Source organism: Ascaphus truei, chromosome 7, assembly GCF_040206685.1.
Source record: "Ascaphus truei isolate aAscTru1 chromosome 7, aAscTru1.hap1, whole genome shotgun sequence".
NCBI classification, from domain to species: Eukaryota; Metazoa; Chordata; class Amphibia; order Anura; family Ascaphidae; genus Ascaphus; species Ascaphus truei.
Genome location: NC_134489.1, coordinates 14,624,857 through 14,650,177, shown reverse-complemented (window position 1 = coordinate 14,650,177; position 25,321 = coordinate 14,624,857). Strand labels below are relative to the sequence as shown.

Genomic DNA, 25,321 nt, shown 5'->3' with positions numbered 1-25,321 from the left:
CGGTTACCAAGTGACACGCACACACACACACACACTGACGGTTACCAAGTGACACACACACACACACACACACACACACACACACACACACACTGACGGTTACCAAGTGACACACACACACACACACACACTGACGGTTACCAAGTGACACACACACACACACACACTGACGGTTACCAAGTGACACACACACACACACACACACACTGACGTTACCAAGTGACACACACACACACACACACACACACACACACACTGACGGTTACCAAGTGATACACACAAACACACACACACATACTGACGGTTACCAAGTGACACACACACACACACACACACACTGACGGTTACCAAGTGACACACACACACACACACACACACACACACTGACGGTTACCAAGTGACACACACACACACACACACTGACGGTTACCAAGTGACACACATACACACACACACACTGACGGTTACCAAGTGACACACACACACACACACTGACGGTTACCAAGTGACACACACACACACACACACACACTGACGGTTACCAAGTGACACACACACACACACACACACACACACACACACACACACACACACACACACACACTGACGGTTACCAAGTGACACACACACACACACACACACACACTGACGGTTACCAAGTGACACACACACACACACACACACTGACGGTTACCAAGTGACACACACACACACACACACACACACTGACGTTACCAAGTGACACACACACACACACACACACACACACACACTGACGGTTACCAAGTGACACACACACACACACACACACACACACACTGACGGTTACCAAGTGACACACACACACACACACACACACACACACACTGACGGTTACCAAGTGACACACACACACACACACACACACACACACACACACTGACGGTTACCAAGTGACACACACACACACACACACACACACACACACACACACACACACTGACGGTTACCAAGTGACACACACACACACACACACACTGACGGTTACCAAGTGACACACACACACACACACACACACACTGACGGTTACCAAGTGACACACACACACACACACACACACACACTGACGGTTACCAAGTGACACACACACACACACACACACTGATGGTTACCAAGTGACACACACACACACACACACACACACACTGACGGTTACCAAGTGACACACACACACACACACACTGACGGTTACCAAGTGACACACACACACACACACACTGACGGTTACCAAGTGACACACACACACACACACACTGACGGTTACCAAGTGACACACACACACACACACTGACGGTTACCAAGTGACACACACACACACACACACACTGACGGTTACCAAGTGACACACACACACACACACACTGACGGTTACCAAGTGACACACACACACACACACACACTGACGGTTACCAAGTGACACACACACACACACACACTGACGGTTACCAAGTGACACACACACACACACACACTGACGGTTACCAAGTGACACACACACACACTGACGGTTACCAAGTGACACACACACACACACACACACTGACGGTTACCAAGTGACACACACACACACACACACACACACACTGACGGTTACCAAGTGACACACACACACACACACACACACTGACGGTTACCAAGTGACACACACACACACACACACTGACGGTTACCAAGTGACACACACACACACACACACACTGACGGTTACCAAGTGACACACACACACACACACACACACACACACACTGACGGTTACCAAGTGACACACACACACACACACACACACACACACACACACACACACACACACACACTGACGGTTACCAAGTGACACACACACACACACACACTGACGGTTACCAAGTGACACACACACACACACACACACACACACACACACACACTGACGGTTACCAAGTGACACACACACACACACACACACACTGACGGTTACCAAGTGACACACACACACACACACACACACTGACGGTTACCAAGTGACACACACACACACACACTGACGGTTTCCAAGTGACACACACACACACACACACACTGACGGTTACCAAGTGACACACACACACACACACACTGACGGTTACCAAGTGACACACACACACACACTGACGGTTACCAAGTGACACACACACACACACACACACACACACACACACACACACACACTGACGGTTACCAAGTGACACACACACACACACACACACTGACGGTTACCAAGTGACACACACACACACACACACACACTGACGGTTACCAAGTGACACACACACACACACACACACACACACACTGACGGTTACCAAGTGACACACACACACACACACACTGACGGTTACCAAGTGACACACACACACACACACACACACACTGACGGTTACCAAGTGACACACACACACACACACACACTGACGGTTACCAAGTGACACACACACACACACACACACTGACGGTTACCAAGTGACACACACACACACACACACACACACACACACACACACTGACGGTTACCAAGTGACACACACACACAGTGATACTCGCCTCCCAAGCGCGCTTCCTGTCTCCTCTGCAAGGATAGCAAAAAGATCCTGGTAGAGCGATCGGCAGCAAGCGAGAGTGAGTAGCAGCACCTAAGCGCTTACTATGTCCAAGGTCTTAGTGTCACGGGAGACCAGGAAAATGTCATCAAAGAACAGTACAGACAGAACTGCCGGGGTCCAATCAGTGAGTGAGGGCTTGCCTACAGTTGACCAATCCTGAGGGGAAATTACCGGACTTCCTAGACAGCCCACAGACGTGGACTTTAGTCGAGCGGGGCATTTGAATGGACCAAGGGGAATCGTGCCTAGAGGGCACAATCGCAACGACGCCTGGTCCTCCTAATACTCCTGAAGGGAGAGCAACCCAGTGTCTGGGCCTAACAACACCCCTCCCCCCCCCCCCAACGGGAAGCCACTTTCCCCACACCTGAGTCCACAGCCTTGCCTCGCTTGATGATGTCCCAAGCCACTCATCTAATCTTGGCTAGGATCTCCTTTTTGTGGAGATTGGATACCGGTATACCCATTCTCCACAAAAAGGACCACACATTTAAAACATTTAACATACGGTTAACCCCTGATTGCTGAAGTGCTGAAACCAGACTATAAGATTATACATACACAAATAAATAAATAAATATATCCTATTATTTACAGGTAGGGGTAATGACGGGCTTGCCTTTATTTAAGAGCAGCCAAACTACCCCTACTATCACACATCCCAGCTTATGCAGTGAGCTCTGGGGTAGCAATACCAGCGGTTTGGTTCCCAAGATTGACGCTCTAAGGTCAGAGCTTAGCCGGTCCCAGATCGTCCTGCCGGAACAGTCCATTGGCATTGCTGTGCTGGCTCCCCTTCTTGTGCTCTATTGTGAAATCATACTTTTCGGTTATGCAATTCGGGTGAAGAATGCGCCAGCTACCTGGGGATGTAGGGGTATGCCCAGGCATACTTGGGTGACTTGGTGGTCTTTAGTAACACTTGGGCTGACCACCTTAGCAATGTAGCAGTGGTCTTACTGTAGCCCGCATCCATGAGGCCAAGCGTACGCTAAAGCTGACCAAGTGCCAAATCGGGATGGTGCAGGTCGTATACCTCGGACACAAGGTAGGTGGGGTCATCTCAAGCCCTGCCAAGATGGAAGCCATTATGGGGTGGCCAGTGTGACAGTAGGGGTAAATATGGCTGCTGTTAATACCGCTCAAGCCTGCTATTACCCCTGCCTGTCAATAATACAGTGCATTATATTTATTATGTATGTATTATATCTGTAGCTTGCCTGGTTCCAGCAGTTAAGGGATCATGGGTTAATGTATTTAAGGAGAAATATTGCAAAAGTTGTCTGCAACATTTCCCTGTAACAGTTTGCACGTTGGTCTTTCCAGTGTTGCATTTGAACCCACCAATAAGGGGCTGGGCACGTAGACGGCACCTGGCCCTTGAATGTTGCAAAGTTGTGGGTTAGTGCAGGGGTGCGCAAAGTTTCCTTCATGCGCCCCCCTGTCTCCTCTCCCCTCTGGCTAAACCCCCCCACAGCTCCAGCGTCAAATGATGTCGGGTTCCCATGGATATGTGTTGCTGGAAGACAAGGTAAGTAAAAAGTTACAGAGGCCTCGCGCGATCCCCTGCATTTATTTTAAATGCCTACAGTGATGCGCGGGGCCTCTGTTAAAGCTGCCTCCCCCCCCCCCCCCCCCGAAAATCTCACGCTTTCCACTTTGCGCACCCCTGGGCAAGTGTATAAGAAGGTGGTGAATGAGACCCCTAGTTAGGCTGCAGGGAGCTGAAGGAATTACAGGAGCTGTTCCAAAGACCCAGAACCATGTACAAGAATGGGGACCACCAGGTATTACCTCGCGTTTGTACACCACTATAGTGCCCTTGCCAAACCCCTGACAGACCTGACCAGAAAACGGCTCCCTAGCATGGTAATCTTGTCCCTGGAGTGAGAGAGTGCCTTCTCCACTCTAAAGGCTGCCCTTGCCAGTGCTCTGAACTTGGCAGCTCCTGACTACTACAAGCGGTTCCTGATTCAGACCGATGCCTCTTGCTTTGCCATCATGCGGTACTGATTCAGGTGGGTACCGATGGGGTTGAACCCCATTGTGTACCTGAGCAACAAGCTGTTAGAATGGGAGGCTGCCTATGTTATGATCGAGAAATAGTGCTTGGTCATAGTGCGTGCCTTCCGAAAACTCCAGCCATACGTGTAGAGCCGCCCTTTCATAGTCATTATGGACCACAATCACCTGAACTTGTTACAGTGGGACTGAGGGGATAATGGTAAGATGTTGTGGTGGAGTTAGGTCATGGCATTGGCCATTGGCCCTAGGCACACAGTCTGGGAGACCAACACTTATGCACACATTAATACCAGGATTCTAGACTGAGCACAAGGCGGGCAAAATAAATTGTAATTTATTTATTTTCAGACAAACACAAATCTTGCACAATTACACTTACTGCACCGACACACTTTATTCGAGCAAATACCCAGTATGTACCTGGCAGATACCTGGAATGCGCCGCTCCTCACCTCTGACAAGCCCCGTTGCGTTTGCCTTCCCAGCCTGGGTTCATGCCTGGCTGACGAGCGGCTGATCTGTTAAATGATAATGATTAGGATTTAATAGGCTGCAATGCTTCGCGTGTCTACCAGATGGCATAAATTCATGAATTGTAATGCAGTATATATATATATACTGTGCAGTATTGCAGCCAGCGGGAATAAAATGCTTCAATCCCTGCCTGAAAATACCTCAATGCACTCGGGCAGAAAACAGTCACAAACCTCAATACACCCGGGTATACCCGAATTCGTGGGACTAGCCGAGCTCGAATAAAGTGTGTCGCCAGTGTAATATGTACTGGGTACAGAGAACAAAATCAAATGTCCTTGGAATGCAACAAAGTCTCCGGGCACCCCTGCACGCATGCAAGTGGGTGCGCAAATTGATCCGTGTAACAGTTCCTGGCTAGCGGCACAAGTTCCACCCCTAAATCTCCTCCAAAAGGAAAAAGTTCGTTCAGTCCTTACAGAGCTCGTTTGGGAACCCTTAGCTCTAACGAATTCCAGAAGAGGAGCCCGATCCTTGGTTACAATATAATTAACCCCTCACACTCCGGAACCGTTTACACTGGAACTTGGTGAATCCGAAGAAATCGTCATATGGAACACATAGGGATTGGGCAGCAGGCATCTTTATAGGGTTAAGGGTACTATACCTAACATGCACAACCAATCCCTCCTGTGGGAACGTTTCTCCCACCTACCCCAGACTTGCCAGTACCTTGCAAAGAGGGAAGATGTTGCTTCCCGGTTTGCTCTGAGTATGTGCAAACGTGACACCTGAGCTACTTAGGGGCCTATGCAGAGAGCAGCGCTTTTTAAAATTGGAGAGGGGAATAAAAAGTAGGTTTAATGGAGAGTTTTATTCTCCATATGCAGAAATGGGCAAAATCCGCTATTTTTAGCATTACTGCATGTGGAGAATTGTAAATGAGGAGATGCGCGCAGCTGAAAGGAAAAAAAAAAAATCGCGCATTTTTTTTTTTTTTCCCTATAGCCGACGAGCTCCTGCTTCTTGCCAACTTTAGTTGGCGGAGAAAATTGAAGAAAATCGCACCAAAAACAGCCGCTAGATGGCGAGCGCTCCTTTCTGAATTCGGATAATTTTCAGACTGGCGAGATGTAGTTTCTCGCCAGCCGCGCGGCGAGATTTTCAAATAGAAAAAAAAATGGCGCGTTTTTCCTACCTCGCCATTTTCAGCTGTTTTTGCGCGATTTTCTCCGGAAAATGGCGAGATTTTAAATAGCGCTGCTCTTTGCATGAGGCCCTTAGTATACCATGTCCAACCTTCTACTTGGCAACAGCAAGTCTGGTATCTGGCCACAGGGTATGAACAGCCCATATGTTGGACCGGTTCCTGGTACTTAACAATTTCCTGGCCGTCTTAACACCTAGGGTCTCTGAGGCTTTTCAACTCCAGACTTTACTAGATACTTAGACACTGACTGCCTAGGGTGCCTTTGCAGTATGGAGATGAGAAATCCTTCAGCTCATTCACCCTTAACATACAGTATGTACATGTAAAAGGATTTATTAACGGGCTGACAGGAAAAGTTTCCTGTCTTTACATTTAAAACCAGCACTGAAACACATTTTATTTTCTATATATGGTTTCTACCTGTATAAACAATATAAAACAAATATGTATGTGTGTTGTATTTCTTCAGCTAACGGGGATCCAACATTTCATTGCTAGCTTTTTCCTATCATAAGTTAGCCACTTAATTGGATGGGACCGGTGATGTGGTTTGCAGTTTGACATAGTTCCCACGCCGGCACACTTTCCCCATTCAAGTTAAGTGGCTAACAAGCTGACTGGTTACATTGTTGCGAGTAGGCACTCCAACTCCGACCGCAAACCACTTATTCAATTAAGTTTGTGGTTTAGATGTCTGCGGCTTATAAAGCAATACTCAGCATTAAAGTAGCCGCTTACCCACCGGCACACTTCTTCAATCAGCACTTGGTTTAGCGCTAGCTGCTCCCCCTTGTGTTGCAAATATAATTAGCACATGTTACACATTCACATAGCTGCAGCTAGGTTTTGAGCTGCAACATGGGGACAATAAAGATGGTGGAGGGGAAAACAGGTAATTACGGTGTATACACAATTAACCCCTTCAGTCCCAACATGATTTAGGGTTAACCAGCCAGGTATAATGCCTTTATTAGTGGCCTGGTTAAACCCCTATCGCCACATTCAGTCACTATTAAGTCAGGCTCTGCTCATCTTACCTGGTCAACCATCTCTGGAACATCCATGTCCATAGGCTCCATGGTCCAGGGAGGGTTGGGTTCAGGGTTGGGAGTCTGAACAAAACCTGATGATGCATCAGGATCCCTGCAACTCTGCCACCGAATCACCGTGGTTACAGCAGTGGGGCCGTTTCACTTCTTGTGCCCCATATGGTTACACCCAAACTCTACATTCATCGGTGAACTTTGTGGGTGCTGGATGGGTGCTGGTAGGTGCTGTGGCTGGCTTCCAGGAATTCGCGCTGGTTTGGGTGGGATTGCGCTGTTGGAGACGGAAAGACAATTTGGGTGTAAGGGACACTGGGAGCTGTCTCCGGGGCTGGGCGGTCACGAAGTCATCTGCAAAGTTGGCCATTGGCCTCTTGCTAGACGGCTTGCGGTCGGTGACCCACTCCTGCACCTCGGACAAGCATTTCAACATGAACTGCTTCTTGACCATCATTAAGGGTCCAGTCACGGGGGGTCTTAAAATGTGTTACCTAACACCCGGCGATCCACCGTTTAGACTGATACAACAGCAGAAAAATCTACCCATACTGTCACAGTTAGGACCTGAAAAGTGCCATGCCATGGTGGGGCTACAAACTTATAATACTTTAGCCAAAAAGTTTAACTATATGACCCTTACGTATGAGAAGACAAACACTATTTACTTAAGTATATATTTTTTTTCCTATTGGATGTAGCATTGGGAATCTTTGTCTGTTAATGCAGGATGACTCTGCAGAACGTAAGCCCCACTCCTTGTATCCGGGATGATAGTGACAACACTAGGGTATATATATATATATATATATATATATATATATATATATATATATATATATATATATACCCTAGTGTTGTCACTATCATCCCGGATACAAGGAGTGGGGCTTACGTTCTGCAGAGTCATCCTGCATTAACAGACAAAGATTATATATATAGTGGAGTGAAGGTTCTGGAACTCAAATTTCTGGTAGATCAAGTGTATAGTTAATATAGAGTTGTAATAGAACTGTCACTTTATTGTTTTGATAGATAGTGAATGTGCCTTTTATTAGGGACAGAGCCATGTTCCTTGAAGATAAAGTGGGAATGTGCCATATACTCAAAAGGAAGCCCCTCACAAGTAGGCTTCTGAGTCCATGATGGTAACTGCTGTACAATAGGTAGGGACAAGGAGGGTCATGCACAGGGTGACATAATGCTGACCCCCTAGAGAGGGTACACCTCTATAGCATTGATAGTAAGGAAAGTGGCTCTTTTGGGATGCAGCACATGCACCCAAAGACATCTGTATGATGCCAAATGTAAATTAAGCATATCTGTTTGAAAGAGAAAAGTACCTGCCACCCATCTTGTAACAACGCTGATTACAGGCCCAGCCTGTACAAAGTCCATCACCCTGGGAGGATCTGAAAAGAGACTGAGCACCAATGTACATACACTACGTGATATACAGTAGCACTCCTTTTAAGCTGAGTAAGGCGCGTCACACATACAGATCCAGCGGCCGTTATTCGAACACTACATGCGTTCTATACCTCGGAACATCCATGTCATTGCGCATGATTTCTTCCAAACGTACCACCTTAAGACGCGAGTGCAGGCGAGTGCAGAAAATGGCATTTTAGAGTTCTTTTTTTTAAACACCTGAAAGTGACACAGTAGCACAGTACTGTACACATTGCAATTCATTCATTTCGTTGTACCCAAAGAAACAGAATCCATGAAATTCAAACAATGCAACTGCAATAAGCGCGGGTGCCTGGGGTGATTGGCCGCGTTAATGCCGCGTGGAATACAGCAGAGCACACGAAAACGGCTCTGTGATATGTTAAAATAACGGTCGCTGCATCTGTAGATTATATTTCATGAATTTACAATCTTAGTTATGTGTTAAGAGAATCACAGAATATGTAGGTTCCATTGAGCTGTTGGGTTTACATGAGTGCATTAGATTATAAGGCATCTGCAGGGGGAAATTTAACCACATGTATGATAGAGCAGGGACAGATGCATTGCTGCCCTTCTCCTCTCATATCTTTCTCTTCACCCTCTTGCCATTTGCCCCATGTCCTAAATCCCTCTGATTTCGATTCCACTGTCCTTGTTCAGAGAGAATGCAGGAGGAAATTGACAGTATTGTGGGAAGGAGCCGCTTCCCGTCAATTGAAGACCGGGCTAAAATGCCCTACACGGATGCCACCATTCATGAGATTATGAGGTTCTGTGATGTCGTACCTCTCAGCCTCCCACACTGTACATCGCAAGACACCATTATTAGAGGGTATGCCATCCCCAAGGTTAGTAACCACCGCAAAGTCTTAAATTATAATGATTTATTTCTCTGGTGCTAGGATAGTAGATGGCTAGGATACAAATAAGCAGTATGAGATTCATTGAAATAACCTATTAATATAGTAACAGTAATGTACAGTAGCTTGGCCTATGTCCCACCAAGTCTCTCCAGGCTCCCACCACAAGGTGATACAATGACATAATGTAGAAAGAAGAGACTTTCGAGTTTGTCCTTCCCACTGCAGGGTGACAAACAGATTATGTCCCCTTAGGTCTTACAACGACAGAAGTGATCTACAATCTATGTTGTCTTACCATCCCACCACAGGTTGACACAATAATACAGAGAGAAGGGATCTATAACTCCTGGAGTATGTCCCTCACATGGCAGAGTGACACAGACACAAATTGCAGGGACCTACAGTGGGACTCCAATGGCAGGATGACTATGACAAACAGATAGATTGGATCTATCAAATATGTCAACTCCTCTGCCAAGTGGCACATTGCAGGACATATACAACTCACCAGTTGGAGAAGCAACCATTGTTTTCAATCAGCCTCATGTGAGAAAGGGGCAGGGCTAGCATGCTATTTTACACACGTTTGCATGCCAGAGGATGCAATAATGTTGGCTGCATCTGTGCATTGTATTTACTGTGCTACTGCAATGGCAAGTGAAAAAGATTATGTGCCTGGGAAGGAGGAAGTGCCAGGGGTGGTAGTTATGTGCCTATGTGGGACAATTATGTGCAATGGGGTAGGGTTGTAGTTATGAGCCGGGGGGATTAGTTAAATGCCTTGGAGGGAGGGAGAAGGAGGTGTGAACCTGGGGCTAAAGGTATTGTCCTGGGGGCAGGGTAAGCCTTTCAGAGGGTGCCTATGGAGGTTCCTGTCAGGTTCTTCATGTCCCTTTTTATCCATCTCCAATAGGCCCCCTCTGACAAGCACTCTGGCACATATTAGGGTTGCTATTAGAGAGCCTGGGCCACACTGACCGGGCCCGGGAAGGTAGAACCATCTGTCCCCGGCTGTCAGCGGCCCTGGAAAGAACTGATTGAGCAATCACAGAGCTGTCATCTCTCACTAATTTTCTGTGAGTCTCACCAATTTGGGGTCAGCGTCAAAACAAATGTATTGCACCCATCACGAGAGCTAATAATAGAAGCGACGCGATGCCGCAATCACAGGAAGTCAGTTCAATTTGATTTTTTTCAGCGACCACAGCATGACCTCAGCGTCGCCGTCACATCAGCGTTGCCATTGCCGGCTGTCATGGTAGCTAGTGATAGGTTATAATACACACCAAAATATCTGGGTTGAATTGAACACGACTTAGATTTAATAAATATAGTTTATTCCTTAAAGAAGGAGAACACACAAGATAATACAAATAACAGACAACATATGGACACTTACTTCAGGGGTTTGGACAATGAAGCAATCAGGAACAGGATTGGCAATTCATTCAGCAATAGAGGTTCAAATGAAGACATCACGAAAGACACGAAAGACAATGGGCACAGAGCTTACACTCGTTTATATGGAGATTCACTCCTATATCCTGGCATTGAGTGCAAGTCATTGGAGGACAATTATCTGCACCCAATCCCTCCTTGCCACCTCACATGAGAGGCAACGTAATAACTGCCCACTGGGTGGATATTATTCTAATCAGGGGCTTATTTCCCTAGCTCCCCTCCCACAAGACCGGCGTCTGAAAGTCTGTTTGGGACAGGAAAACCTTTGTCCCAAGGTGTGAAACAGAACACTTATCATAAAGTACCCACTTCCTGCTTTACTTTGTGCTAGCATACACAAGCAGGGTGGGGGAGCCTATGACCAGGGGTTTATTGTAGACCATTTGTCTCCCCCCTGAGCATTAACCTACCATATGGGCCCTAGCATTCCCGGGCTTTTACCCTGGACCAAAAATACAATACATTCTTTAATATCTACACATTTTAAAATAATCCATTCTGTGGGTCTGAGCGGGCTGAAATTTGCCAGGTCCTCATGCCGGAGGACCTTTGCCATAGTGGCCAAATATCAGCCTTCCACGACCCCAGAACCTGAGGTACAAAAAACAAGTTAAAATCCTCTATTAACTTTAATGCAGGATTTCCCGCTATAAGCTAAAAGAAATCTCTGCGTTTCACTCTCCCATTGAAATCAATGGGCTTCGCCGCTATAGGCTTTCAATGGAGCAACTCCGCCATTGAAGTCAATGCGGAAATCACAATTTTCACATTTGCCCATATTCCGTCTGGTTGATCGGAGATGGCTGGAAATGGCCATGCAGTCATGCCGGAACAGTGACTACCTGCGACCAAAATCCCAACTCTCTGGTTCTCACAGACCCGGAGAAATAGGCTTACACTTTTCACACTTTCGGACTTAGCAGGTTCAAAGCCACGCGGCTTTCCTCCATTAGAATCAATATGGCCGGCGCCTCCATAGGAAATGCATGGGCCGGCGCCGCCATAGGATTCAATGGGACCTCTGCTCCCATTAGAGTCAATGGCGCGACCCTCGTGGCGAGCACTAGCGCGACCCTTTACGGGGGTCCTTCATTCGCGGACCCGGTGGTGGTCAAGTGTGAGGGTTTCTAGGGTCTAGGGGCAAAAATAATTTTATTCCTGGGTGCCCTAGAACCTAAGTTTCCCACGCCAATTGTGATTGAACTTGACCTAATGTGATCAATGCTCTTTTTTAGACAATGTATCCGCTTCTGCGGTCTGCGGTTTGGATGGCTGCCAACCCGTTCCTGGAGGTCAGCGTCGAGGAATCCCCATTGAAATAAATGGCTTCATTGACTTACAATGGGGAACCGCCGCTCCTCCTCTCGGGCGCCACCTGCAGGTCTTCTGATGAAAATGGGCCCAAATCGCCAGTTTCCCCATAGGATCATATGGAGCTGCAACGGCGACCTATGGGGCGCTGCAAAATGAAGCCTGCAAAGGTGGGAAAATGGAACAAAGGACTATAATCACTCCTTAACTATTAACCTTTTCCCTCTCGCATCGATTCCAGTGTATGTGTTGGTGCAGACACTGGAATGGGAACAATACATATTCACCGGGGGATACACCGTTGGTGCTGAAGCAGGGGCATAACTATAGTCCTAGACATCATTCCAGTTAACCCCTCGCTTCTCAGGTGAGAGCATGGGGTGGCCAAATGGGGTGATACCCCTTTAATACTGGGCCAAACCCCCCTCCCATGACACCTCCCCTGCTCAATGGGTGCCTTGTGACCCAGCTGCCCACCCTGGCACTGGGACACGACTGGCATCATTGAAGTACTTGATAAGTCCTGAGGACTTGGCCTGGCAAAATTGTCCTCTGGCATTGTCCAGTACACTGTCCTGGCCACATTGGATGGTGAAGTCCAGATCCTGCTGAGCAGGGCTCCAACGTGGCCGCCGAGCATTCTCCTTTGCCACCCTCTGCCCCCCACCCAGTGCCTTGTGAACAAAGACAACCATGAAGGGGCACCGCTTCAGACCAGGCTGCATATTGCCCAGAGACTGGCATGTCTCTGTACCAGCAAGAGTCCAGCTAACAAGCACAGACCATCACTTCTCTGTCAAACCAGTCTGGGAAAGAGCTAAGTCACTATCCTGTAGGGAGCCTACCTGCCCTAGCCCTGTGCCCCCTGTAGCTGTTCTGCTATACCTGTGCCTCTCCTCCCTGGCTCAAGGGCAGTCCCCACCCAGAGTGGCATCACTTCTGGAGTCCAGAAACCACCAGGGATGCTGACTACTACCCTCTCCTTTGCCTCCTGGGACAAGGCAACCCCCCCCCCCCGTAACCTGTACTGGGGTTCCTGGTACCCAGATGCTTTGTTCCTATCCTCACAATACTGAAGGCCAGGAGATAAGCACCTGCTACCACCACTGCTGCTGGGGCCAGCATCACTCCTCTCCCCTCCACTATGCTGCCCTTCCTCTCTGTAGCTACCTCTGGCTAACCTGGGGACATAACCCTCTGCTTTACCCCCCTAGCCTTGGCTACTGCTCCTGGTTACCTACCTACCCACAGCCCTACCTCTGGGAACCCTGGGGAATCTGTCATGGGGGTTGCTACTGGTAAGTCAGAACAAGGGACCACCTGCCTTCCTAGCCCATCCCTAGCTTCTACCAGCTGCCTGACAACCCACTGTCCTCCTATCTCCCCCTGCTCCACAGTGCCTCCTTGCCTAGCCTCCCCTAGTCTCAGCATCTCTGCCACTGCTGATGACTCCTGCTGCCTACCTCCCTGCAGCCCACCTTCACTCTGCTACCCCTAACGCAATCCTAACCTAGACACAGGGACTACCTCAGTGCACCTACCTCTCTGAACTTGTCTCCCCCTTACCAAGGATGAGCTCAGGGGCATCCCTTCAGATGCAACCACCTTAGCTCCTGGCTGGCAGGTATCCTCAAGATACCCCAGCCCATAACCAGGCTGCTACAGGGGGTTGCTGATCTGAGAGACCCCCTGAGGCTCCGCCAGGGTAATGGGGAAAGCTAGCTGCCATACCTGCTGCTTTTCCTTCCCGACTTCCACTTGCCCATCTTCTCCTACTGAGACCTTGTGCTGGCTACCTACCTGCAGTCTTCCCCCACTCCACTCCTCCCTAGCTAGTCCTTACCTGGATACTAAGGATACCTGAGTGAGGCCATCTCCCTGACACTGCCTCCCCATTACCGGAGAGGAGCCCAAGGGCATTGCTGCAGAAGCACCAACCTTGACTCCTGGCTGGCAGGTATCCTGGGGCTAGTCTAACTTTGCCTCTGCCCCTGATACCCCCAGACCATAGCCAGGCGACAACCGTGGGGCTCTAAACCGAGAGACCCCCGATGCTCTGCCAGGGTAATGGGGAAATCTAGCTAGCTCACTTGCTGCCTTTCCTCCCCAGTCCCCACTGGCCCACCCAACCCTCTCCCATGCAATCCTACCCTAGAGCTGGGTGCTAAAGGGCTAGCCCCTCTTCCTGAAGCTGTGCCCCCATTACCGGAGACGAGCTCAGGGTTGCTGGTGCGGATGCACCCGTGTTAGCTCCTGGCTGGTAGGTAACCCTGGGGTGGTCTAACTCTTCCACAACCCCTGATACCTCCATCCATAGCAAGGCTGCAACAGTGGGGCACTTAACTGAGAGCCCCCTTGATGCTCCACCAGGGTAATGGGAAAGCCTAGCTGCCCTACAAGCTGCCTTTTTTTCCCCTCTCCTGGTATTCCTATCTCCTGCTACCCACCAGTCACTCCACAGGGTACAGTCATAGGAAAATATAAGTCAGGGTCAGTCTGCGACTTGGTCTGGCTTACCTCGCTGGTCCCGCAGAGACCGCCACTTTTGGAGGTCCCGATTGCTGGACTGGAGTGGCCGCCTCTGGCGCTATCTTGGCCGGTGAGCGCCGGGCAACTGCAGCAACAGCTCCCGGGTTCGGCACAGGGAAATCGGTGCAGGACACGCTTTGCAGGTCGTTGTGGAGGAATTCTGCTCCCTCCAAACCAGGTACTACCCCCACCTCCCACACACCCTGTCGCTCCCCCCACTCAGAAAGGTCTCCGGCACATTGCCGGAATCGCGGCTCTTCCGCCGCCGCCGCTACGGGCGAGCTCCGGGTAACTGCCGCAACAGTACCCGGCTTCGGCACAGGGTCACCAGTGTAGATCGTAGGGCTCCGGTCATCGCTTAGGATCGTCGACTCCTCCAAACAATACCAAACACCCACCTCCCGCACTCCCCGACCCTCCCCCCCAACCAAATTGGCTCCGGCACCATGCCGGAATCGCGGCTTCTCCTCCGCCACCACCTGCATCCCGCGTCCTGGGAGCACTTCCACTGGCCGGACCATATCAGGTCAGGCCAAGGGGACCACAGCACCTTGTTGTAGCAAGCCGACCGCTTGCCGAGCACCGCTGCTGATGGCCGGAAAAGATCTGCTACGGCCGCCGCTCCACTGTTCTCCGCCGGGATCAGATGGATGGCCGCCGCTCTCCGCCGCTGTTGCAGAAGCAGCCCGGCCAGGTTCTCCAGGGGACGTCCTGCGAAGGGTTGTCGCCCTGGCTGGGCGGGAGCCATTGGAGGGTGCCGCTTAACGGTTCACTTTTTCCGTAGCCCGTGAGCGCTGGCCCTGAGGAGCACATTCGCCCGACTGCGCATGGTCCAGGCATAGGGCTCTGATGTGGCCCGCTTGTTGGCAGTGATAGCACCGCCACTCCTGCCGGAAATTCTCTGCCGCCAGTGGACTATCCCCCGCAAGAGGCTGCTGAGTCCAAGACGGAATTGTTCGAGCGCTGGGCTCGTTCTGGAGCTTTTCCGCTTCCGGTGGACTACCTACTGCAAGAGGCTGCTGAGTCCAGAGCGGAGTTGCTCCAGCGCCGGGCCCAGGGAGGGGGTAAGCGGGTCCATGCAGCACCAAAGCCATTAACTGTGCCCACTCCGCCGAGGACCACGTCTCTCCCCACGCATACACCAGTGATAGCTCTTCCAGGGGAAATGGACTGGCGCTGCAACGGCCGATACCTCTCCTGCTGCAAGACTCCCGTGGTCTCCGAGATCACCCGCTCCCTCCGCAAGTCTCTGCCGTCCCGGAGCTGTGTCCATTTCCTGCTCTCCGGGCGATTTGGTGGTTACAGCGGCTGCAGCTGTGGTTCTTTGCCCAGCCTGCCGGGCTTCGTGTTCTCTGATCGCTGCCTCCCTTCCAGCTCTACCAGCTGAAGATTGCCGCTCAGACTTGATCCATTCCTCCGGACTCGGTGCACGGCTCCAGTCACACGGATGGCCGGCACTTGTGCTTTTTAGGCAATGCTTCTCAAAAGTAGGGGAACAATGAGGTTGTGTCATATCTCGTGTAATATGCTGTACACCCGTGTGTTCCACATCTTTAGCCTTAGTAACTCGCAATTCACCCGAGTTACAACTGTATTACAGAGTCCCGCAGTAAACTGTAATATAGGTTCAATTCAATCCCGCCACAGCCACCAGATTTATAGCCTGTCACAATAGCTAGTGATAGGTTATAATACACACCAAAATATCTGGGTTGAACTGAACACAACTTAGATATAATAAATATAGTTTATTCCTTAAAGAAGGAGAACAGACAAGATAATACAAATAACAGACAACATATGGACACTTACTTCAGGGGTTTGGACAATGAAGCAATCAGGTACAGGATTGGCAATTCATTCAGCAATACAGGTTCAGATGAAGAATCACGAAAGACACTGGGCATAGAGCTTACACTCGTTTATATGGAGTTTCACTCCTATACACTGGCATTGAGTGCAAGTCATTGGAGGACAATTATCTTCACCCAATCCCTCCTTGCCACCTCACTTGAGAGGCAATGTAATACCTGCCTCTGGATAGATATTATTCTAATCAGGGGTTTATTTCCCTAGCCCCCCTCCCACAAAACCGGCGTCTGAAAGTCTGCTTGGGACAGGAAAACATTTTTTCCCAAGGTGTGAAACACAACACTTATCATAAAGTACCCACTTCCTGCTTTCCTTTGTAATAGCATACACAAGTAGGTTGGGGAGCCTTTGATCAGGGGGTTTATTGTAGACCATTTGTCTCCCCCCTGAGCATTAACCTACCATATGGGCCCTAGCCTATGGGACCAAAAATACAATACATTCTTTAATATCTACACATATTAAAATAATCCGTTCTGTGGGTCTGAGCGGGCTGAAATTTGCCAGGTCCTCATGCCGGAGGACCTTTGCCATAGTGGCCAAATATCAGCCTTCCACGACCCCAGAACCGGAGATACAAAAAACAAATTAAAATCCCCTATTAACTTTAATGCAGGATTCTCCTCTATAAGCTAAAAGAAATTTCTGCGTTTCACTCTCCCATTGAAATCAATGGGCTCCACCGCTATAGGCTTTCAATGGAGCAACTCCGCCATTGAAGTCAATGGGGAAATCACAATTTTCACATTTACCCCTACTCCGTCTGGTTGATCGGAGACGGCTGGAAATGGCCATGCAGTCATGCCAGAACAGTGACTACCTGCGACCAAAATTAAAGCCCTCTGGTTCTCACAGAACCAGAGATATAGGCTTACACTTTTCACACTTTCAGACTTAGCCGTTTCAAGCCACGTGGCTTTCCTCCATTAGAATCAATATGGCCGGCGCCTCCATAGGAAATGCATGGGCCAGCGCCGCCATAGGATTCAATGGGACCTCCACTCCCATTAGAGTCAATGGCGCGACCCTCGTGGTGAACGTGACCCTTTACGGGTTCCTTCTTTTGCGGACCCAGTGGTGGTCGAGTGTGGGGTTCCTAGGGTCTAGGGGCAAAAATAATTTTATTCCTGGGTGCCCTAGAACCTAAGTTTCCCACGCCAATTGTGATTGATCTTGACCTAATGTGATCAATTCTCTTTTTAGACAATGTATCTGCTTCTGCGGTCTGCGGTTTGGATGGCTGCCAACCCGTTCCTGGAGATCGGCATCGAGTAATCCCCATTGAAATGAATAGCTTCATTGACTTACAAAGGGGAACCGCCGCTCCTCCTCTTGGGCGCCACCTGCAGGTCTTCTGATGAAAATGGGCTCAAATCGCCAGTTTCCCCATAGGATCGTATGGAGCTGCAACGGCGACCTGTGGGGAGCTGAAAAATGGAGCCTGCAAAGGCGGGAATATGGAACAAAGGGCTATAATCACTCCTTAACTATTAACCCTTTCCCTCCCGCATCGATCCCAGTGTATGTATTGGTGCAGACACTGGAATGGGAACAATACATATTCACCGGGGGATACACCGTAGGTGCTGAAGCAGGGGCATAACTACAGTCTTGGACATCATTCCAGTTAACCCCTCGCTTCTCAGGTGAGAGCAGGGGGTGGCCAAATGGGGTGTAACCCCTTTAATACCGGGCCAAACCCCTTCTCACATGACACCGGCACTATAAGAAGATCACGTATCTGAATCTGTTCCATATTATAGCATTGATATGCTTAGTATGTGGTTGGTCTCATCAGGAAAGCCTTCAGTCTGATTTTTAACATTATAATAATGGAACCCAAAGACCAAACCTCACTGCCAAGCATAGTCAAGAGCTAATAACAATGTTATTACAGTGATGTGCTGCAAATCTGTAATATCATAAAGATAATTTATTATCTGCCGAGTTCCATGATAGATCCACTGGGAGAACAATCTGCTAGCTAATATGGTGTTGGATTCTTTATGCTGAAAGTGCAAATTTACTTTGTTCAGTTTCTTCTGCCCTGATTTGCTGAAAGAATAATGTGTTATGCATAATGTGGCAGAACCGGGAACGTGTTCTGACCAGTGTTTTTGTTGCTTTTTGTTACTCTCCATTCTGATTGGCAGAAAACTGACGTGATTTTCTGTGAGTTGGCCTCACTGATTTTTAACATCAGCATCTCATACACATCATAAACTTAATTGAAATGTCATTGAAATGTCATTAAAGTAAGCAGTTTTCCTCTAAAATACCAACTTTATTTCCAGAACACCCAAATCTCACTGATTTAAAACCTTAGAGTTTGACATCTGTCTGAACACAGAACATGTCCAGTTCGGTGTTCTTTATGCTGATTGGTTGATAGGGGAATGTGTTCCACATTCGTCATTCTGATTGGCTGTCAGAAAGTGTTCTGTTCTGTTTTCTCCATGCCTATTAGCTTAAAATAAGATGAGCTCGGTTCTGTGCTCCTCCAGGTGACTGGTTGAAAGTAGAAAATGTTCCACGTTTTCCATGCTGAGAGTAGAGTATATTGTATCCTGTATTCAGTCGATTGGCTGAAAGCAGATTGATATGCTTTCTCTATGCTGATTCTACATCTAACATAATTTTTACATACTGCTAACGTTGCACATTTCCATTTCTCAGGGCACCTACGTCACCACGGTATTGAACTCTGTCCATTACGACCCTACGCAGTTTGCTGAACCAAGCAAGTTCAACCCCAATAACTTCCTGGATGAGAAAGGCTGCTTTAAAAAGAATGACGCCCTCATGGCGTTTTCTGCTGGTAACTTGAGAATTTGTATTCATTGTACACAAATATTCCTGACACATAGAAAATATAAAGTGAAATATAAAACATCGTAAATACAGTATATACTGTATATATATATACAAAAGAGCGCAAATTGTGTTAATTAATTATAAAATGAATAGTGAAATATATAGGATGCTTCTAAAATGTCTAGGAAACACACAATACCAAAAACATATAGATACAAGAAACAAAAAGCGCAACCAATATATTGTGCTTAACTTAATAAACACCAAATGAATTATGAGCAGATGTCCAGATCACTAGGATAAGCGATGAGACCACCTAAAATAAGAAAAAGAGAGCCAATATGGTGAAGTACGTATATCATGGTTGCATCACGCAAGTACTGGTTCTGCTTACAAAACAGTAGAACATTCAGGCATATCGGACAAAACTGTAAACAGTGTCCGCTGCTTCCAGGGCTGGGGTGCTGTTTACTCCAATCCGTGTGTACACAACGCCAACCGCTCACTGATGTCTTTTTGGTGCAGGCTGGATAGTGTCCCGATCAGACTCTGTTGTAACACTCCGTTGTTTCCGCACACGTGGATAGAACTCTGTCTGTTCTCAGCTGTTCCGTAATGAGTCCTAATAGCACCTCTGATGTTTCAAACTAACAATGCCTCGGTAGCAGCACTGAGTATTAATTCAGTGTGGAGGATATAAAAGCAGAATAAAATGGCACTTGCAATGTGTCAAAATTGCCTTTAAAATGACATGAATGTTAAAGTCTATTTTAGACTTGTAAAGTGAATAGACCCACATTACCCTACCGGTTTCGTCTATAGTGACTTTATCAAGGGCTATGTATATATACCCTAATGGTTACCTAGCAACCCGTTTTAGCCAGCAAATTGGTAATTACTAGTACAAACACATTCAATGAGCTATTTTCATAATGATTACATGCTGGCAGATGACATCAATGTCAGGAGATATATAAATGCCTAATAGCTCTACCTAAATATGCATAAAATGATTAAAAAAACATCTTAATTGCTGATATAAATATATACATGAATAATAACAACAAAATAAAAACGAAAAACTAAATATGCATATTGTTAGTTTGAAACATCAGAGGTGCTATTAGGACTCATTACGGAACAGCTGAGAACAGACAGAGCTCTATCCACGTGTGCGGAAACAACGGAGTGTTACAACAGAGTCTGATCGGGACACTATCCAGCCTGCACCAAAAAGACATCTGTGAGCGGTTGGCGTTGTGTACACACAGATTGGAGTAAACAGCACCCCAGCCCTGGAAGCAGCGGACACTGTTTACAGTTTTGTCCGATATGCCTGAATTTTCTACTGTTTTGTAAGCAGAACCAGTACTTGCGTGATGTAATCATAATATACGTACTTCACCATATTGGCTCTCTTTTTCTTATTTTAGGTGGTCTCATCTCCTATCCTAGTGATCTGGACATTTGCTCATAATTCATTATAAGCATAGAGTGCTCCCACTGCAGCAAGGTATTCTGGTAAACCTGTATACACACACACTTTTTTTTTTTTAATATATATATATATATATATGTATACATACACACGCGCGCACACACACACACACACAACACACACACACACACACACACACACACACACACACACACACACACACACACACACACACACACACACACACACACACACACACACACACACACACACGGTGTAAGATGTGCAAATGGAAAAACAAACCAACAGTGTAATTGGTATGCTAATGGTTGCTGCCACAATGTGTAGAGCACACACAACTCCAATTAATATAAAAGGAAAAGGAACATAGGGCACAAACTACTGCAAACACTGTTTAAACTAATAAACACATTCTGGATATTGTACTTTGAAAGTCCAATCAGTGGAATCCGAATCGCCAATATGGTGAAGTAAGTATATTTGGTTTCACACAGCGCAAGCACAGATTCTACTTATGAAGTGGCAGATAAAAATGGGCATTTCAGGATAAAATCCCAGTCTTTAACAGCAATAATGGAATCAACCGCCGCAGGATCCGTTGCACGATCATGAAAGATGCTGTCTGCTGTCCGACGCTTGTGCTCCAGACCCTTTCCTCCTCATTTTCCAAGTCTCACGATAGTACCATGATGACGTGTGACTCACGCCGCTCGTACCTGGAATTATCTCTATCAGTTCAATCGGCCAGAGGAAAGCAAATTAAAGTCCCAATTGCCTTTAATAAGGCATGCAGTAAGAATAGGCTAGTAAAATTCGGTGACAAGACTACCGTAGCCCTATGCGTTTCGTCTTAGAAGAATTTTCAAGGATATGTAGTCACTCCTGCATGGGGATCTTAAGTAGATGGAACTCTGTTGAGCTTGGTCACAATCAAGACCATCTATACCAACCATGTGAGAGCCCAATGCAGGTGACTGTCACAAGGGAGACTCCTGGAGCGGGCAGTTCCTCGGTGGCTAGAACAGCGGGAGCAGGCAAAGATTGTTGGGGTCACAGGCTATGGTCAGTGGCAGGTGGCAAACAGGAACATCAGGGTCACACGCAGAGGTTGGAGATAGGCAGCAAGTAGGAGCATCGGGGTCACCCGCATGCTGGCAACAGGAAGGCAGGAGCAGGACAGGGGTGAAGGAATGGATACTAGGGAGCAGGGACTTAAACTAAGGAACAGGGACTGCGACAAGGAAGCAGGGAACAAACAGGGACAAGCCAGATTACCAGCAAGGACCTTTAATAAAGGTACAGGACTCCAACACGGAATAGAACAGGTACAGGAACAAAAGCTGTGGCAGAAGCATGGGTATAGACATAAGGAGTCTGACACAAAAGAAAAGACAAGGAGAAATAAGAAATTGGAACCTATAAAGACAAACAGAGAAGGAGGACAGGAACATCAAGAGGAGACAGACAGAGGAAAACTCAGAGCAGACAGAAACAGCACACCCGGTGGACAGAGAAAAGAACTGGGAGGAGAGGCAAAACTAGAAACATATATGTCAGGTCTATTTCCTGACATTAATCCCCCTCTCCAGGGAGGTGCCCCGGACGACCTTCCAGGATCAGTAGCATGTTCTTCATGGAAAGCAGACTCGAGTTGGCCCTCCTCCGGTGGTCTAATGATAAGCAAGGTATTTGTCCTCACTGCGACAGAGTGGGAGTCCAGCAACTTGCAGATTGGGTACTGCATGGCAACTCCAGATGGGTGCATCAAATTTAAATGCAGAGGCATGGACATTGGGATAACGGGCACCAGGAACAGGCACATCAGACATTCCATTTGAGTCAGTGGGGACATTGAGTTCACTCTCTGTGGTCTCTTTTTGTGACTGATGTTTCGTGGTATCACTTAATGAGAATTTAAGACCTGCTATTTGAGTTTTCAGCTCTTGAAACTGTCCTTCTGCACTTCTTTTCCCACTCAATGCAGTTACTAGTTCAGCTTCTTTGGAGTTGAGTCGCAATTCCATATCTCCCAACTGAATCAGAGCAAAGCTTAAATCTGTTTCATTTTCTTTATTTCTGATCTGCAGCTGCCGGTACTCCTCTTGGACCATGTCCAGCTCTAGCTGCAGCCGGGCCTTCTCACGGACTGTGTTGTCCAGCAATTCACAGGCATTGGCCATTTTGACCTCATAGCGTAGTGTCAGGCCGGCCACTTGACGACTGACACCTCCTCTCTCTCTTCCTTTGTGGTGAGCTGTATCTTAAATTTAGGGATCTGCGCCTTCAGAGCTCGAGTTGCTGGGATTTGTATTCAGCTGCAGCTTTAGCTCTTCCATTTCTAGGCTTTGCTGCAATTTCCACTCCTTGGCGAGAGACCCCTGGTTGAGTACATCCTGCAATTCTCCTCTCAGGGCCTTCATCTCTTCACTATGATCGTTCTGAGCTTGCTTCCACGCATCCTTCATTATGTCTTGGAACTCTGCAATTCCTTTGCTAGGGGCTCAGCAGCTTGCCTTTTCGAGGTCTCTTTCTCCTGGGTGTACTGACTGTTAGGGATGGCGCAGTGTCTTTGCTCCTCTAACTCTTTTTTCAGTTTCTTGACCGCCTCGTGCTCCCTCTCATACAGGGTTACCTGGACTCTAAGCTCCTGCAGCGAGGCTCTGGTTATACTCAGTGTGACCTTCAGCTCCTCATGCTGCTCTCTAGGGACACACTGGGTACTCAAATGCTCTTGCACCATCTTTATTTTGTTAGCAGTCTGGAAACTTTCTTCCTGCATAATTCGCTGCTTCTCCACAGCATTCATCTGTTTCTCCTTGACGTCCAGCAGACTTGCACACAGTTCTTGCAGCTGACTCTGCAGCATATTTTCTGCTTGTGTGCGCTGCTCCAGGGAGACATGTTCTTCTTGCAGCACTTTCTCTGCATTCTGCAGTGCTGCCTGCACGTCTAACTTTTCCTGGGTCAATTGTTTCTTCTCCTCTCCTAATTCATGGAGTTTTTTTTATCTCCTTCTCTGACTCGGACATTGAGATTCTTAACTCTTAGGTTACAGTTTCAAAACTGCTATTTAACCCTTCAAAGGTCTCTCTCAATGAAAAAAGTTCTGTGTTGAAGAGGAAACTCCTCTCCTTAGAGACATCCAGCTCTGTACTAAGCCTGTGAGCTTCTTTCTGAGATGCTTCCAGCGCTGCGCCAATATCAGCCATGAAACTCTGGTACTGGTTTGAATCAGCGTTGGCCTTCTCCAGCTTTCTTGACAATATCACCCTGTCACTCTCCAACCTATCCATGTCTTTTTCCAAGTCACCATCTGCTTTTTCCAGTGCTAATTGCAGTCTTGACTTTTCTTCTATCAATAGTCTCTTCTCCTCTTCTAAATCAGGGAGTTTTTTATCTCCTTCACTTGCTTGGACAAAGAAGTTTTTACTCATTTGGTTTACAGTTTCAAACCTACTATTTAACTCTTCGAAGGCCTCTCTCACAGAACACATCTCTGTTTTTAAGTAGCAACTTTCTTCCCGAGAGACTCCTATCTCTGTTTTAAAGTAGCATATCTCCTCCCGAGAGACTTTAAGCTCTGTATTAAGCCTGTGAACTTCCTTCTGAGAGGTTTCCAGCGCTGTGCCAACTTGATCAATGAAACTCTGGTCTTAGGCATAATCAGGGCATGCCTTCCCCAGTTTATTTGACAAGATTACCCTGTCCCTCTCCAACTGATCCTTTTCTTTCTCCTGGAGTACACACTTAGCAAATGCTGATGACAGACAGTTTTGTAGTGCAGCTGTGGCATCTTGCTCTTAATCTAGGCATACATGGAGGCAATCAATCTCTTTCCATACAGATTGAAGTGCCTGAGTTAAGGCATCTTTACCTTGGTTAAGGGCATCCTCTTTCTTTTCCACTATTCCTGGGAGGATTCTGTGAATTGCCTTAGGCTGCAGCGTCTCTCTGTTTTCTTCTAATGCATGCTTTCCTGAGGTTAAATGGTCATCTTTAATTTATTTTGTAGTAGTACACTGGCGACACACTTTATTCGAGCTCGGCTAGTCCCACGAATTTGGGTATACCCGGGTGTATTGAGGTTTGTGACTGTTTTCTGCCCGAGTGCATTGAGTTATTTTCCAAGCAGGGATTGAAGCATTTTATTC

The 25,321-nt window shown here is 47.6% G+C and overlaps 1 protein-coding gene across 4 annotated transcripts in view; it reads left to right on the top strand.

Moving 5' to 3' along the window:
• The window catches only part of LOC142498726 (cytochrome P450 2F3-like), a 179,407-nt gene that overhangs the window by 82,912 nt on the left and 71,174 nt on the right, over positions 1-25,321 (top strand). For 3 of the 4 annotated variants that reach the window (XM_075607057.1, XM_075607055.1, XM_075607056.1), the window contains exons 8-9: positions 9,522-9,709; positions 19,574-19,715. In XM_075607057.1, coding sequence (XP_075463172.1) covers positions 9,522-9,709; positions 19,574-19,715 — 330 coding nt within the window. Of the gene's footprint in view, positions 1-9,521; positions 9,710-19,573; positions 19,716-21,144; positions 21,225-25,321 lie in introns of those variants that run through there. The other variant, XM_075607058.1, reaches the window with a different exon arrangement.